General features: G+C 39.5%; 1 protein-coding gene across 2 annotated transcripts in view; it reads left to right on the top strand.

The window, feature by feature from the left end:
• Plch1 (phospholipase C eta 1) overlaps positions 1-13540 on the top strand; it is a 196636-nt gene that overhangs the window by 121252 nt on the left and 61844 nt on the right. For both annotated transcript variants that reach the window (XM_029537859.1, XM_029537860.1), the window contains 2 exons: positions 2884-3013; positions 6744-6914. In XM_029537859.1, coding sequence (XP_029393719.1) covers positions 2884-3013; positions 6744-6914 — 301 coding nt within the window. The remainder of the gene's footprint in view (positions 1-2883; positions 3014-6743; positions 6915-13540) is intronic.

Genomic DNA, 13540 nt, shown 5'->3' with positions numbered 1-13540 from the left:
AGTGTTTACTGGTTAGTTCATATTGTTGTTCCTCGTATAGGGTTGCAGACCCCTTTATCTCCTTGGGTACTTTCTCTGGCTCCTTCATTGGGGGCCCTGTGTTCCATTCAATAGCTGACTGTGAGCATCCACTTCTGTATTTGCCAGGCACTGGCATAGCCTCACAAGAGACAGCTATATCAGGTGTTTATTTCTTGGTCTGACTCCATTCTGTTTGAGGTTCGTCAATCCCTGTCGTCTAAAGCAGTTGTCAAGGCCAGCTATGGATAGGTCTGAAGCCTTGAAGCTCAGCCTCCAGCCCAAGGAGCCTGTATCTGCAGGAAGTGCTCGTGCTGAGGACTGGCCGTCCCTGTCTCATCCTAAGAGTTTGATAGATCACTGTAGAAAAAAAAAAAAAGCTAGAAATCCTGCTGTTGTTGAATTCGTTTACTCACTCCTTTGTCATATGGCTGAGTGTGTTGTGGTCAGAGGAGTGCCAAATTGAAAAGGATGGAGCTCCAGGGGAAGCTGTGTGTGCTGTGTGTACAGAAAACAGAAAAAACAAAAACAAAAACAAACCTTTACTAGCAACAGATCATCCTTTGAATTCTCAGTGTATTTTTCGTCTAGCTCTGTTCTCCCTTTAGCCCCTAGGTAAAACGTGCAGTGAGCTCTCGACTGAGCTTTCTAAGAAACAGTGAAAAGAGCTTGGCTTTTGTGTCGATTTTGTTGTAAAGAATCTCTGGAAGAATATAGATTTTTCTTTTCTGCCTGTTGTTACTTTGTAAGTTTGCAGTGACTAGCTAGCATGTATAAGTTGTGTAACTTAATGGATTCCTTGTGTGCATTTATTTGTTCATTCATTCATTTCTTCAGTCATCCACATAATATGATTTTGGTTTTTTAAGGCATTAACCTTCCCCAGCCATAATTTGATTCACATAGAAAGTGCAAGTGTGGCTTATTATCACTGGAAAGGTGGATGGTAGTTTGAGCTAGGAAGAAAAACATCTTTTTGGACTGTTGCTTGCTTGCTAAGGTGACATTGTCTACTGGCCCTCTGCTGTGAGTCGCTTCTGTTCTCCACTTACTGTTTTCCTTTTAAATTGTAATTTCTATTTATTTAGTGTGTGTGGGTGTGTTTTTCCTGCATGTGTGTCTGTGCATAGTAGCTATGGAGGCTAGAAGAGGGCATCGGAGCCCCTAGAGCTGGACTTGGGATGGTTGTCAGCCTCCATGTGGATATTGGGAATTGAACTCAGGTTGGCTGGAAAAGCAGACAGTATTCTTAACTGCTGAACATTCTCTCCAGTCTTGCCATTTCTTGATTTTTAAACCCATGCCTTTCTCTGACTTTGATTCTCTTCTTTTTTTCTCTATCTCTTTCTTCCTTCCTCCCTTTCTTTCTTTCTTTCTTTCTTTCTTTCTTTCTTTCTTTCTTTCTTTCTTTCTTTCTCCTCTCTCTTTCTTTCTCTCTTTCATTTCTTTTATTTCTTTTCTCTCCAATACCATTTAATAAACGTTGAAGCTCAATTTTATATACTATGTATACATGTCCTTAAAAATACATTATAGTAGAATGCTCTCTGTTAATTGGGATTTTTCAATGTATCCACTTAATTTTCTCATTTAATTGAAGACCCTGTAAGTCTCCATGTACATATTATGAATCCTTTGTATGTTAACTCAGCTTTGTATTGTTGCCTCTGAGTCCCACATCTGAGCTTAGTGATTATGATTACAAGTGTGTAATTCTTGGTGGAGCACTTTCACATCTACTGCTAACGAGTGCAGCTAGAAATAGTTCTCATGTGCAGGCAACAGAGATGCTAGATCAGGTTGTAAGAGTGTGGAGTTGAGAATTCATTCTCTTACCTATTTTGACTGAAAGCTTTCTCTTTTTTCCTAGCAATAGTGAGGTTCAATGACATGGTCTAAGGTGTTTTGTTTTGTTTTGTTTTGTTTTTATTTTTTGGTTTTTCGAGACAGGGTTTCTCTGTATAGCTCTAGCTGTCCTGGAACTCACTTTGTAGACCAGGCTGACTTCGAACTCAGAAATCTGCCTGCTTCTGCCTCCCGAGTGCTGGGATTAAAGGCATGCTCCACCACGCCCAGCTAATAGTGAAGTTCAATGACATGGTCTAGGGTTTTTTGTTTGTTTGTTTGTTAATATTAGAGTAAGCACAGAAAAGAGAGTTGAGATTCTGATGATAAAAACAACAACAACAACAAAAAAACATACTAAGAGAGAGCATAGGGGAAGGCAGAGCCTAGACTTGTTGAATTTGAAATTTCATCACAGTGAGACCTTTGAGTCAAGATGTAGAACATTAAGACTAGGAGGAGCTTGAGCTGTCTCTAAACACACATGCACACACACACACACACACACACACACACACACACACACACACATATACACACACAGCAAAGGTGTGCAAGACCTCTAACCCTTTGTGTAGCAACATTCGGGTTAGCCTGGCTGCATCGTGGAGATGAGGTCAGGACATGAGAAAAAGGATGGTATATGAAGTCACATAGAAACACTTGTCTTGTGATGTTAGGGGGGCCAAGGGTGCTGTCCTCAACAGAGCTGGTGAAACATGGTGCTTTCCGCTGGTGGTTTTAAGACTTAATTTGGATTAGGTCAACTAGAGTGTTTGAATTAAACCTTTCAGCAGTCTAGTAAAACTCCTGTTTTATGACCCATGCACCACCTACACATACATATACTCCCATCTCCTCTCTCCTGTTGTCACCACCAGGCTTTCTTCACAGCCTGTGCACTTTAGGGTCTCCTCAAAAGCATGTCTTCTGTTTCCACATCGCTGGCAGTGTCCGTGTGACATTCAACGAGTGAGCAGTTCTGACTCTGAGGCAAACTTTTCTTTGACCTTTCTGCACATGGGTAAAGCAGACCTTTGAGGAGGCTGATAAGAACGGTGATGGCTTATTGAATATTGAAGAGATTCACCAGCTGATGCATAAACTAAATGTCAATCTGCCCAGAAGAAAAGTCAGGCAAATGTTTCAGGTACGTGTTCACCATTGTCTTGGCCTTTTGTAAAACACAGCAATTACTGATGTACTCAGGCACATTAAAATCTACTATTTTGCTGGGAGCTGGTATTACCTGCTCTGTACTGTTTTATTTTTCTTTGATAAAGAGAGGCATTATGTCTCATCAAAGGAGAATTCTTCATAGACTTAAGTACCCTGTTTCATCCCCTCGAATACTATGCTGTTGCAGTTTTCAAGAGCAATTAATTATAATTCCTGACACTTGAACAGTGGTATGAACTTGATCAAGTCCTTTTAAGAGGATGAAAGTGCTTCATTTTCCTACCACAGAGGCTGTTGTGAGGGTTAGAATAAAAACCTAGTAACAAGAGAAAAACAGTGCCGTCAGAAGCCCCAAGAGCTCTCTTTTGCTTCAGAAGAGTTTAAGATGGAAAACTCACGAGGCCTGGAAGTGCTGCTGTCAGAGTTCAGCCCTCTGTTGGTGTGTGAGACACGATGCTTCTTCCTCTCACTCCTTGAGGGCGGTGCTGGGTGGGAAAGTCCTCTGCAGCTTCCAGCTGGGTTGTGCTTGGAAGTGAGCCTTGCTGGGCAAAGGCCAGATTACACTGTTAGTAATGAGCAAGAGATAAATCACAAAACAGCATTTATTTGGAGATAAATCATGATATGCATGATCCATGTTTTACAAAAACTTTTCATTCTATGTGACTAGGTCAATAATTTAGACACATAATAAGCATAAAAAGGAAAAATGTTTTATGTTTGGGACTTTTTTTTTCCTATTCACGTGCTGCTCTGCTCTTTTTATCACAAAGACATAAACAACAGGGACCATGTGTTCCAATAGTGATGGGAAGACAGAGGCTGGATCCCTTCTGTGACTGCTTAAGGGGGTCCCGCTTAGGAGATGCTCCTGTTAGAGATGGTGTGTATTGGGGTATTTGGTTCCATTGGATGAGAAAAAAGGGGAGAAAAGGAGTGAAATTCAGGGAAAACCAGAAAATGTTTATGTCCTATGTCTTATGGGTTTAGAGTAAATTCTTTAGTCGAGCTTACTTATTTAATAGTTACAGTTTTAAATTAGCATCTATTACTACAGGTTTCATTATAGTATTTTCATTCATACTTTGATTGGTTGATCTTCTTCCCCGCTCTTACCCCATCCCACACTTACAGCCTTGTGCTCCTAAGTAACTTCTTTTCTACTTTCATATCATTCTGTATATTCTGAGACAGGGTCATACTATGTGGCCCAGGCTGGTTCAGAATCTGCAGAGCTCCTTCCGCCTCAGTCCCCTCTTGTCAGAGAGTTAGTAAGGCTACTGTATATGTGGCTAGACAGTGCTCTTACATTTTAAAATCTGTGAAGCCAGAAGTGACGGGACAAGTGTGTAACTATATGTGAAATAAGACCACATGGGTCCTGGGTTTAGCAAGGCTCTGCAAAGAAAAGCTCGTAGTGAGAATGAGAGCTTCAGATGTTGTCAGGCAGATTAAGGATGTTCATGGGAAATTGTTGAACCTAGAAGTATTAGGACTTTATTTTTCAGGATGTGGGATATTTTAACACATAGAAGTGGAAATCTTAAAGAAATCTGTTAAATAGGAGTAAACACACACACACACACACACACACACACACACACACACACACACACACAGAGAGAGAGAGAGAGATAGGGTCTCACTACGTAGCTCTGCCTGGTCTGGAACCCATTTAGACTAGGCTGGTCTTGAACTCACAGAATTACCTGCCTCTGCCTCCTGACTGCTAAGATAAAGGTGAGTATCATGCCTGGAAGGGTTAAACATGTTAATTTAAAATTGTAGCAGCAGGGCTGGAGAGATGGCTCAGTAGTTAAGAGCACTGACTATTCTTCCAAAGGTCCTGAGTTCAACTCCCAGCAACCACATGGTGGTTCACAACCATCTGTAAAGGCAGCGGATCCCCTCTTCTGGTGTGTCTGAAGACAGCTACAGTGTACTCATATAAATTAAAATTGTAACAGTAAAGTAAGCAGTCTATTCAATTTCTTACATGCAAAGGCTCTTCATTAGAGGCCCCATATAGCAAAACCAGTATATATTCTTATTGAAAATGACGAGAAGGAACCAACAGCATCATATAGAAGCTATACAAGGTTTAAATATATTTTTGTGTGCTTTTAATCTAAAGTTAGCGGTAAGCAAAAATTTGAAATGCCTCACACTAATCTGCATGTTATCTTTGCTTAGAGGCCACACTGGTCTTTTATTTTTCCAGTTCTAGTCTGTGTACCACTGAAGCAAGCTTGAGCAATATGCAAAATTCTCACAAACATTTTGACTTTTAAGGCTATATTTAAATCTATTTAACAGCTCAGTGTTTTTTTTTTTTTTTTCCCAAACCCAAAAACTTCAAAATGTCCGTCCTTTCCCGTCAGTTTTTATTTGGTTATGATTGCGTGCACTTTGAATGAAGGTGATCATATAAATAGTTTGCTTGTTCATTATGCTTCCCTGGCACTTAAGTGATTAATTTTGCCTACCTCACGATCTGTGGTGAACACCTCTTATACAGTAATTATTAGGCACAAATTATTTAAAGTAAACACCTATCTGTATGAACTGTTCAGACTTTCCCTCAGGAGGAAAAGTGAACGGTACCACAGCTCCCGTGGCTGTAAGAGCCCGAAGCCCGGGGCCACCCACGAGGGGTCAGAGAGACTGGTGTATGGGCAGAGTTACATCTCCTCAGATGTCACAGTTGTGAAGCCAGTGAGAGACAAGTGTTTATGCTGTGCATTAAAGCACACCCCTCTTCTTGTCCCTCATCTACCGTGGTCAGGTTCTCTTTCTGACTGGTCTCCCCAAAGTCAGCTGTTGACGGCGTCACTTTTTTAAGATAGGCTTTCTTATTTTGTTTCTAGTTTCCTTGGTTTTCTTTGGCATAATTCTTTTTTAGCTTTTTAGATGAGTTGCTAATTTTGTTGTTGTTGCTATTGCTGCTGCTATTGCTGTTGTTTTGTTGTTATTTTACTTTATTATATTTTATTTTATTTTATTTTATTTCTGAGACAGGCTTTCTTTACGTGGTCCAAGCATGCCTCCAGCTAGGCCCTCACATGCCAGACTTTGTTTCCTAACAAGATCTATCTTCTAACACACTTGGCTTCACATTTCACTTTAAAGGTTTACCTGTATTCTTTACAATTTACTTCTTGCTTATTTGTAAATTTATTCTGATTCTGGCATTGAAAACAGGGCTGCCATACAGATGTTAGCAACTTTATTTTTATTTTTTTTAATTTGTGTTTTGCCTACATGCTTGCAAGGGCACCATGTCTATGCAGTCCTGAAGGAAGCCTGAGAGGGCATTGCATGCCCTGGACCTGGGCTTACAAATGGTTGTGAGCCGCCACACTGTGTTGGCAACTGCTGAGCCACCATTCTAGCCACAGTGTCATAGGAGCTTGGATTAGAGTTGTTCACTTGGACGTACTTTTCTGCTTAGAAATGTTAGTTCAGTGTCTGCCTCAAAGATTTTTTTCTGTTAATTTATATATTATACATGTACTCTAGCCAGAGAAATAGGTTTGTATAAAGTTGACTCTAATTTGTTGAAACTTTCTTCATTGCCTATAACTTTTATACTGTTCCCTGTGTGCTTAAAAATGTATTTTTGTGATTTAAGTGTTGGCCCTTCTACAGTGGAGGTTACTTTCTTATTCTCAGTTCACCTTTCTCCCCTACGTATTGTTCAGGAAGCAGATACAGATGAGAATCAGGGAACCTTGACGTTCGAAGAATTCTGCGTTTTTTACAAAATGATGTCACTGAGACGAGACCTCTATTTGCTGCTCTTGAGCTACAGTGACAAGAAAGACCACCTGACTGTGGAGGAGCTGGCTCAGTTTTTGAAAGTGGAACAAAAGGTATCATTACACTGTGATGGGGATTGTTTTCTCAGAAGAACTTGAGAGCTGTGGATGTCTTTTGGGTATTGAGTGTAGTTATATATTAAACTCAGGATTCACTGATAAATAGCAAAATGTATCAAAAACCATACCAGTGAATCATTTGAAACTTCTGTCTACCAGCTTTTAAGAAAAGTGGCAAACCAAAACCTAGCGTATATAGCTTTATCTTGTCTATGTGGGATATGGGCATGTGTATTTGCTACAAAGGAATGAAAGTTAACTCATGTTTCATTTTAGATACACTAGTAATGTTTTTTTTATACTGGGAGGTACTAGTCATGGTATAAATTTAAACTTTGTATTGATTTATGCTAGTATAAATTAATATTAGCAAAATATAAATTGATATAAAATCACTATGCAGTTGGTTTTTCTACACTCTAACAGAACACTGGTAATTCACACAGGAAATTGGCATCAAATCTTGTGCAAAGGCTAGTAAATTAGTCTAGGCCTTGCCTAATGTAGGAATTTATAAATTTACTTAAAGAAAAACATTAAATTTTAATATAAAATAGGTTTTTTAAAATAAACAAGTGTAGGGTTTTTTTATATTGCTGCCTTAAAATTATTCAAATTCCATTTCCCAGTACAGAGGATAAATAAAGAGGCTTTATGTATAAATCTCAAATACAGATGGACTCTCAGATATATGACATTTCAAGTTAATTCATTCCCTGTATGGACACAAAGTACATTTCCAAGGCATTATGCTAAGTTTTGGGAACGTGCAAAATATACCTTTAGGACACTCAAAATAAAGAGAGATGTATTTCTTGTTATTTTATAAATTTCAGAGTCTATGATAGAAAGACAGCAGTAAGAAGTAAAGCCTCGATCTTGTTGAGAGAGGATTCTCATGTGATTGAGGACAAATACACATGCACATGCACACACACGCACACACACAAACACACGCACACACACGCACACACACTGTTTCTCAGCTCTGGGAGCATAGGCATGCACCACACACACAGCAAAGCAGCATACTTTTTAAGGTTTTCCTTTTTAGGCTCATTAAATTATGAATTAAGAAAAAAATAATGTTATATTGCTTTCCTGAATTGCTGCTTCCCTTAAAATCATTTTGATGGGTTGGAGAGACGAATCTGGGGTTAAGAAAGTGTCTGCTTTTCCAAAGGAACTGAACTTGCTGGGAAGGATGCTTAGCTGTTAAGAGAGTGTCCTGATCTTACAGAGGAACTGAGTTCAGTTCCTAGCGCCCACATCAGAAGGTTTGCAGCTGACTGTACCTCCAGCCCCAGGGGACACTTACACTCGTGCACATACATGCACAGAGACACGCATATAAACATCGATAATCCTTTTATTATTATTATTATTATTATTATTATTATTATTATTATTATTATTACTATTATTATTTTCTTTATTTACATTTCAAATGCTATCCCGAAAGTTCCCTATACCCCCCCCTCGCCCCTGCTCCCCTACCCACCCACTCCCACTACTTGGCCCTGGCCTTCGCCTGTACTGGGACTTTTAAAGTTTGCAAGACCAAGGGGCCTTTTAAAGTTTGCAAGAGCGACTAGGCCATCTTCAGCTACATATGCAGCTAGAGACTCGAGCTCAGGGGGTACCATCTTCAGCTACATATGCAGCTAGAGACTCGAGCTCAGGGGGTACTGCTTAGTTCACATTGTTGTTCCACCTACAGGGTTGCATCCTCCTTCAGCTCCTTGGGTACTTTCTCTAGCTCCTCCACTAGGGGCCCTGTGTTCCATCCCATAGCTGACTGTGAGCATGCACTTCTGTGTTTGTCAGGCACTGGCATAGCCTCACAAGAGGCCACTATATCAGGGTCCCTTCAGCAGAATCTTGCTGGCATGTGCAATAGTGTCTGGGTTGGTGGCTGATGATGAGATGGATCCCCGGGTGGGGTAGTCTCTGGATAGTCCATCCTTTCATCTTAGTGAAAGCTCAGATCTTAACCATCAAGCAGGTGGTAGAGAGAGCAAACTGAAAATGAGTCTTTTGAAACATCAAAGCCTGCCCACAGTGATAGACCTCCTTCAACAAGGCCACACCTAATCTTTCCAAAACATTTCCACTAACTGGGACCCAAGTGTTCAAACATAAGAGCATTGGGGAGGGAGGGGGTTGTTATTTTCATTCAAACCATCACAGCCTCTCATTCACAAGTCTGTGAGTCTTAAAATTCTCTTGATGGCTGTATTGGCCTGGCAGGATTAGGGTAGAAATGAAAATAGTTGGTTTTAGTTAATTTCTGTATTAACTATTTAATAAATTGTCATTTACCTAATTGTATAGATTTGTCATTTCCACGGAGCCTATGTCCCTACAAGTCAGCAGGTACCTGTGAGGTTTTACAATTCCATAGAGAACACAAATCTTCTTTACCCTCCTTTGAACAACTTGAGGATCGTAAAATTATTTTATGAAGAAGAAACATACAGATATACAGATTTCTGTGATACATTTTCATGACATTAGGAGACTCTGTAAAGGAAAGAGGATGTGGGAGAGTAGGGATGCCTGTCTATGTTTAATGCCAGGGCTGATAACCCCTGGACAGACATACAGATAGTGGATAATGCAAATGCAAATAGTAGATAAGGACTGCGATAGCATGCTGTTGAATAGGAGCAGAAGAGAAACTTGGCAAGAGCTGCTTGTTCAGATCCTTCGGGCATCTCTTGTCTTTGGCTCCTTCTCTGTAGGTATACACAGGATATCTTCAGAAGGAGAGGATTACACTGAAACTTGTGGGAAAAAACCAGAAGGTTCTTCCCAGGAGTAAATACCTGCTTAAAGGGGAAGGCCTGGGGGGAGTCGGAGACACCTTTCTGCATTTGTTATGGCTTTCCATTCCAAGGTGCAGTGTTTTAGGGTAGCCCATCTTGAATAGCATCACTTACACACAACTGGAATTTACTTCTGTGTCAGTTCCCCTTTTGCTCATCATTTCCCTATCTGCAATGATGTAGTTTACTACTACTACTACTACTACTACTACTACTACTACTACTACTACTACTACTACAAAAAAGTGTTCTTTGTCCCCTGATGTTTATTATAAAACATCAAAACCCTTAGGATTTCCTGAGTGATTGGATAACTTTTGTTACTTCCAGTGAGTCAGTCCCCTTCAAATTTGAATTTGCTGGACCTCCAAATAGTTCATGTGATGAGAGGTTGTGAGCTCCCAGTTTTACTTTTGGACATTGGGAAGGGAGAGGGAGCTGGGGATTAAGTTAGTTACTTTAGGAAATGATGTCATCAGTCTGTACTTTCATGCTTATATCATGAACGTTCCACAAGTAAAATGTCTGGGTCTCATGACTTAATAAACACATTCAGGTGTCTTTTGGGTAGATGTCCAGAAAAGTCATAGGTCTCTGCAGCCTCCTCACATTCTATGCATTTCTTTTGTTTGGCTGTTTCTGCATTGTCATTTATTATACACAGATAATGGGAAGAAAAGCACTGTCCCTGTCTTTAATCAGGATCATTCTGTCAAAAGACAGCCTGAAGGAGGGTTGGGGCAACAGTTAAATCAGCCCTTGACAACCTGAGACTGGCTTCTCTGAGCCCTCTTAACAGGCCCTTCTCTTGGCATTATTTCTAAGAATCCACCTGCACAGAAAAAAATCCATGGCGTTCTCTAAGCCAGGATTCCCATCCTTAGTATCTAAACTCCTCAGCCTGGTACCTGCTCCAGGCCCTGTCGATATCTGAGCATCTTGGTTGGCTTTCTGCAGGAATCCTATCTCTATCTTGAGTTCCCTTTCCCTCCAGGTAGTGCTTCACCTGCTCATGCCCATTCTTGATTTTGAACCTTGGTTTCTTTTTTATACAAGGGGCCTCTGGTATCCACTTTCTCCACCTCACAATGTCAAGCTTAAGGTTGATCTTGGTGAATGTAACTGAGATATTCAGAAGTGCTGCCTTGTGGAGAATTAAAATACACAATTCTAGTGGCTTTAACTTCATCCAGGCTGGTGGAATCACTCCAACCAATTTGAATAGCAATAGTGCATATCGCTTGCTGAGGGGCATGCGGTTCCTCATTCTTTCTGCTTGTGTTGAAGTCCTGCCAGGAAATTTTTTTGAGGAGGGGAAACAAAAGCCAGTGCTGTGTGAAGTCTGCCCCAGAGAATCTGTATCTGGTTTAATTTTCTAAATGAGCTTGAAGCTACTTACACATGGGTAGGGCTTGAAAGAATGTCTGTATGTGTCTTTCTTTCTTTCTTTCTTTCTTTCTTTCTTTCTTTCTTTCTTTCTTTCTTTCTTTCTTTCTTTCTTTCTTTCTATCCATCTATCTATCTATCTATNTTCTTTCTTTCTTTCTTTCTTTCTTTCTTTCTTTCTATCCATCTATCTATCTATCTATCTATCTATCTATCTATCTATCTATCTATCTATCTATCTACATTACTATACCTCAGGAGACAGAAACCACATAAATATTTTGATGTATAGAAACTTTAAGGTCTCATATTTCAAACACTATAGAACTGAATCACAAGGTAGAGAAGTATTTGCAACATACTAAAAAACAAATACTGAGTTTCTGTAGTATGGGAAATGCTTTTATGGGTCAGTGTACCTATAAACATTTTTTTTGTCTTACTAGTCATCAAAAATGCAAAAGTAAGCCAAAAGCTTATTACTTTGATGCATTAATTTAGTGAACGTTAACAGTCATCGTAACTACTTTAGGTTATAAATGGTCTAATTATTAAGTATGGAACTTTTACAAGTCTGAAAAATTTCAGAATTTTCCAAACTTTGATCCATTTTATCTTCAGTCATGTCTTCTAAAAAAAAAAAAAAGACCAAATAGCTAAGTACATACAGGAAAATATGGAAAGTTTTACATTTCAGTATTCATTAGAATGAATAGAAATTGAACAACCTAAAGTGTGCGGTAAGTGAGTTTGATAGCATTTGAGTTTTGAGTGTTATCTGAGGCATTTTGGTCTCTGTGCCACTGATTCATTATCTTTTTAAGACACAAGTTTGTTAATAAACACTAGGATTGTTCACTTTATAAAGTATACTTAGTTCCAATACAAAACAGAACTGCTGGCTGCAGGTCATATCACATATTATGGGATATCAAACACTGGCCCATAAATAGATTCTTATTTTGCCCAAGTTCATCCTCACCATGTAGAATATTAGAAATTTATCTTATGGCAGTCTTACCAGCTATAGTGAGTTGAATATTCATACCCAAAGATCTAAGTGATGATTCTTAGTACCCATGAATGTGTTGGAGCTAAATTGGTTGTTTATGTGTTGATAGATACAATTATGATCTTAATTACCTTGAGGTAGGCATTAGATGTCAAAGTAAGAGTTTTCATATAAGAATGGTAGAAAAAGGTCCACAGGAAGAAGGCCTTCTTGGGGATGTGGAGACTGTACTATTCCTCAAGCCAAGGGATGCATGTCATGTTCAGATATAAGAAGAGGTGGGGACAGGTTCTCCCTTGGTGCCTCTAGGGAAGCTAGCTCTGCTGACACCTTAGTTTTGGACTTCTAGCTTTCATTTCCATGGCTGAATAAGTGTCTATTGTTTTGAGCCAGCAACTTGTAGTTATAGTAGCCATAGATATCTAACATAGAAGTCCAAAGTGTGTGTGTGGGTGGGTGGGAGGATACCATCGGAAGAAGATATTAACTTACATCAGAAGCCACATACAGTAGTAGCATGGCCCAAGAGCCCTGCAATAAAGCCAGGAATGAGCTGTGCTCATGAATCTTCTGTCCAACTGATTATTGACTTGATTTTAAATGTCTTTATATAATTTAAGCATCCTTAATGTCATCTGTGATCCCCACTCTTCTCATCCTTTACCCCAGTAAATTCTCCCTCTGTTTATTCACTTCCCCTACTCGCCAGTGTTCCATTGTGCCCTCTCTAGAGCTCTTTGTCATCCTCCCCTTCTGTGAATGAGTCTTTTCATCTTCTCTGCTTCTACACTCAAACCCTAAGACTAAGAGAGGTTGACCCTGTGAGTGAGACTATTAAAAAACTGGAAACAAACAAATCGAACAAATCAAAACAAGAAACTTGGTGGAGGTGGAATAAATGTAACACAGGAAGAAGAAATGTCAGAAACTGGTTAGTAACATCATTAGAATAGGAGAATTATAGATGTAAGCTGAAAATGAGACACCATGAGAAAAGAGTCAGTGGGGGAAAAGGAATTCCAAGAAACTTTAAGCTTGAGAGCAGAGAGGTAAACACAGTGAGGATTTATGAAGCAGAGGGAGGAGAACAGACTAGGAACTGGGAGGAAATTATCAAGCAATAAAAAAGTGATGAGCTTAAAAAGAGATGAATCTCCAGAGAATCCAGTAGAGGACCATGAGCACTGGGAAGACAAGCTACTCTGATGCAAATCAGATTCATTACTGTAAAACTAAAATGAAGAAAATAAAAGACCAAAGCTAACTGAATTAAGCCAAAGCAGGATTAAGACTGGAGTCATTCTGTTCTCTTAACTACTGTAGTTTAAAATCATCTTGAAGAGGAAAAGTCCTCACATAAAGGTAAACACACACAATATAGACAAGTTATAGGA

The sequence above is a fragment of the Mus pahari genome, chromosome 4, assembly GCF_900095145.1.
Source record: "Mus pahari chromosome 4, PAHARI_EIJ_v1.1, whole genome shotgun sequence".
Classification (NCBI taxonomy): Eukaryota; Metazoa; Chordata; class Mammalia; order Rodentia; family Muridae; genus Mus; species Mus pahari.
Note: the sequence above shows the minus strand (reverse complement) of the source record. Positions and strands in the feature narration are given on the sequence as shown.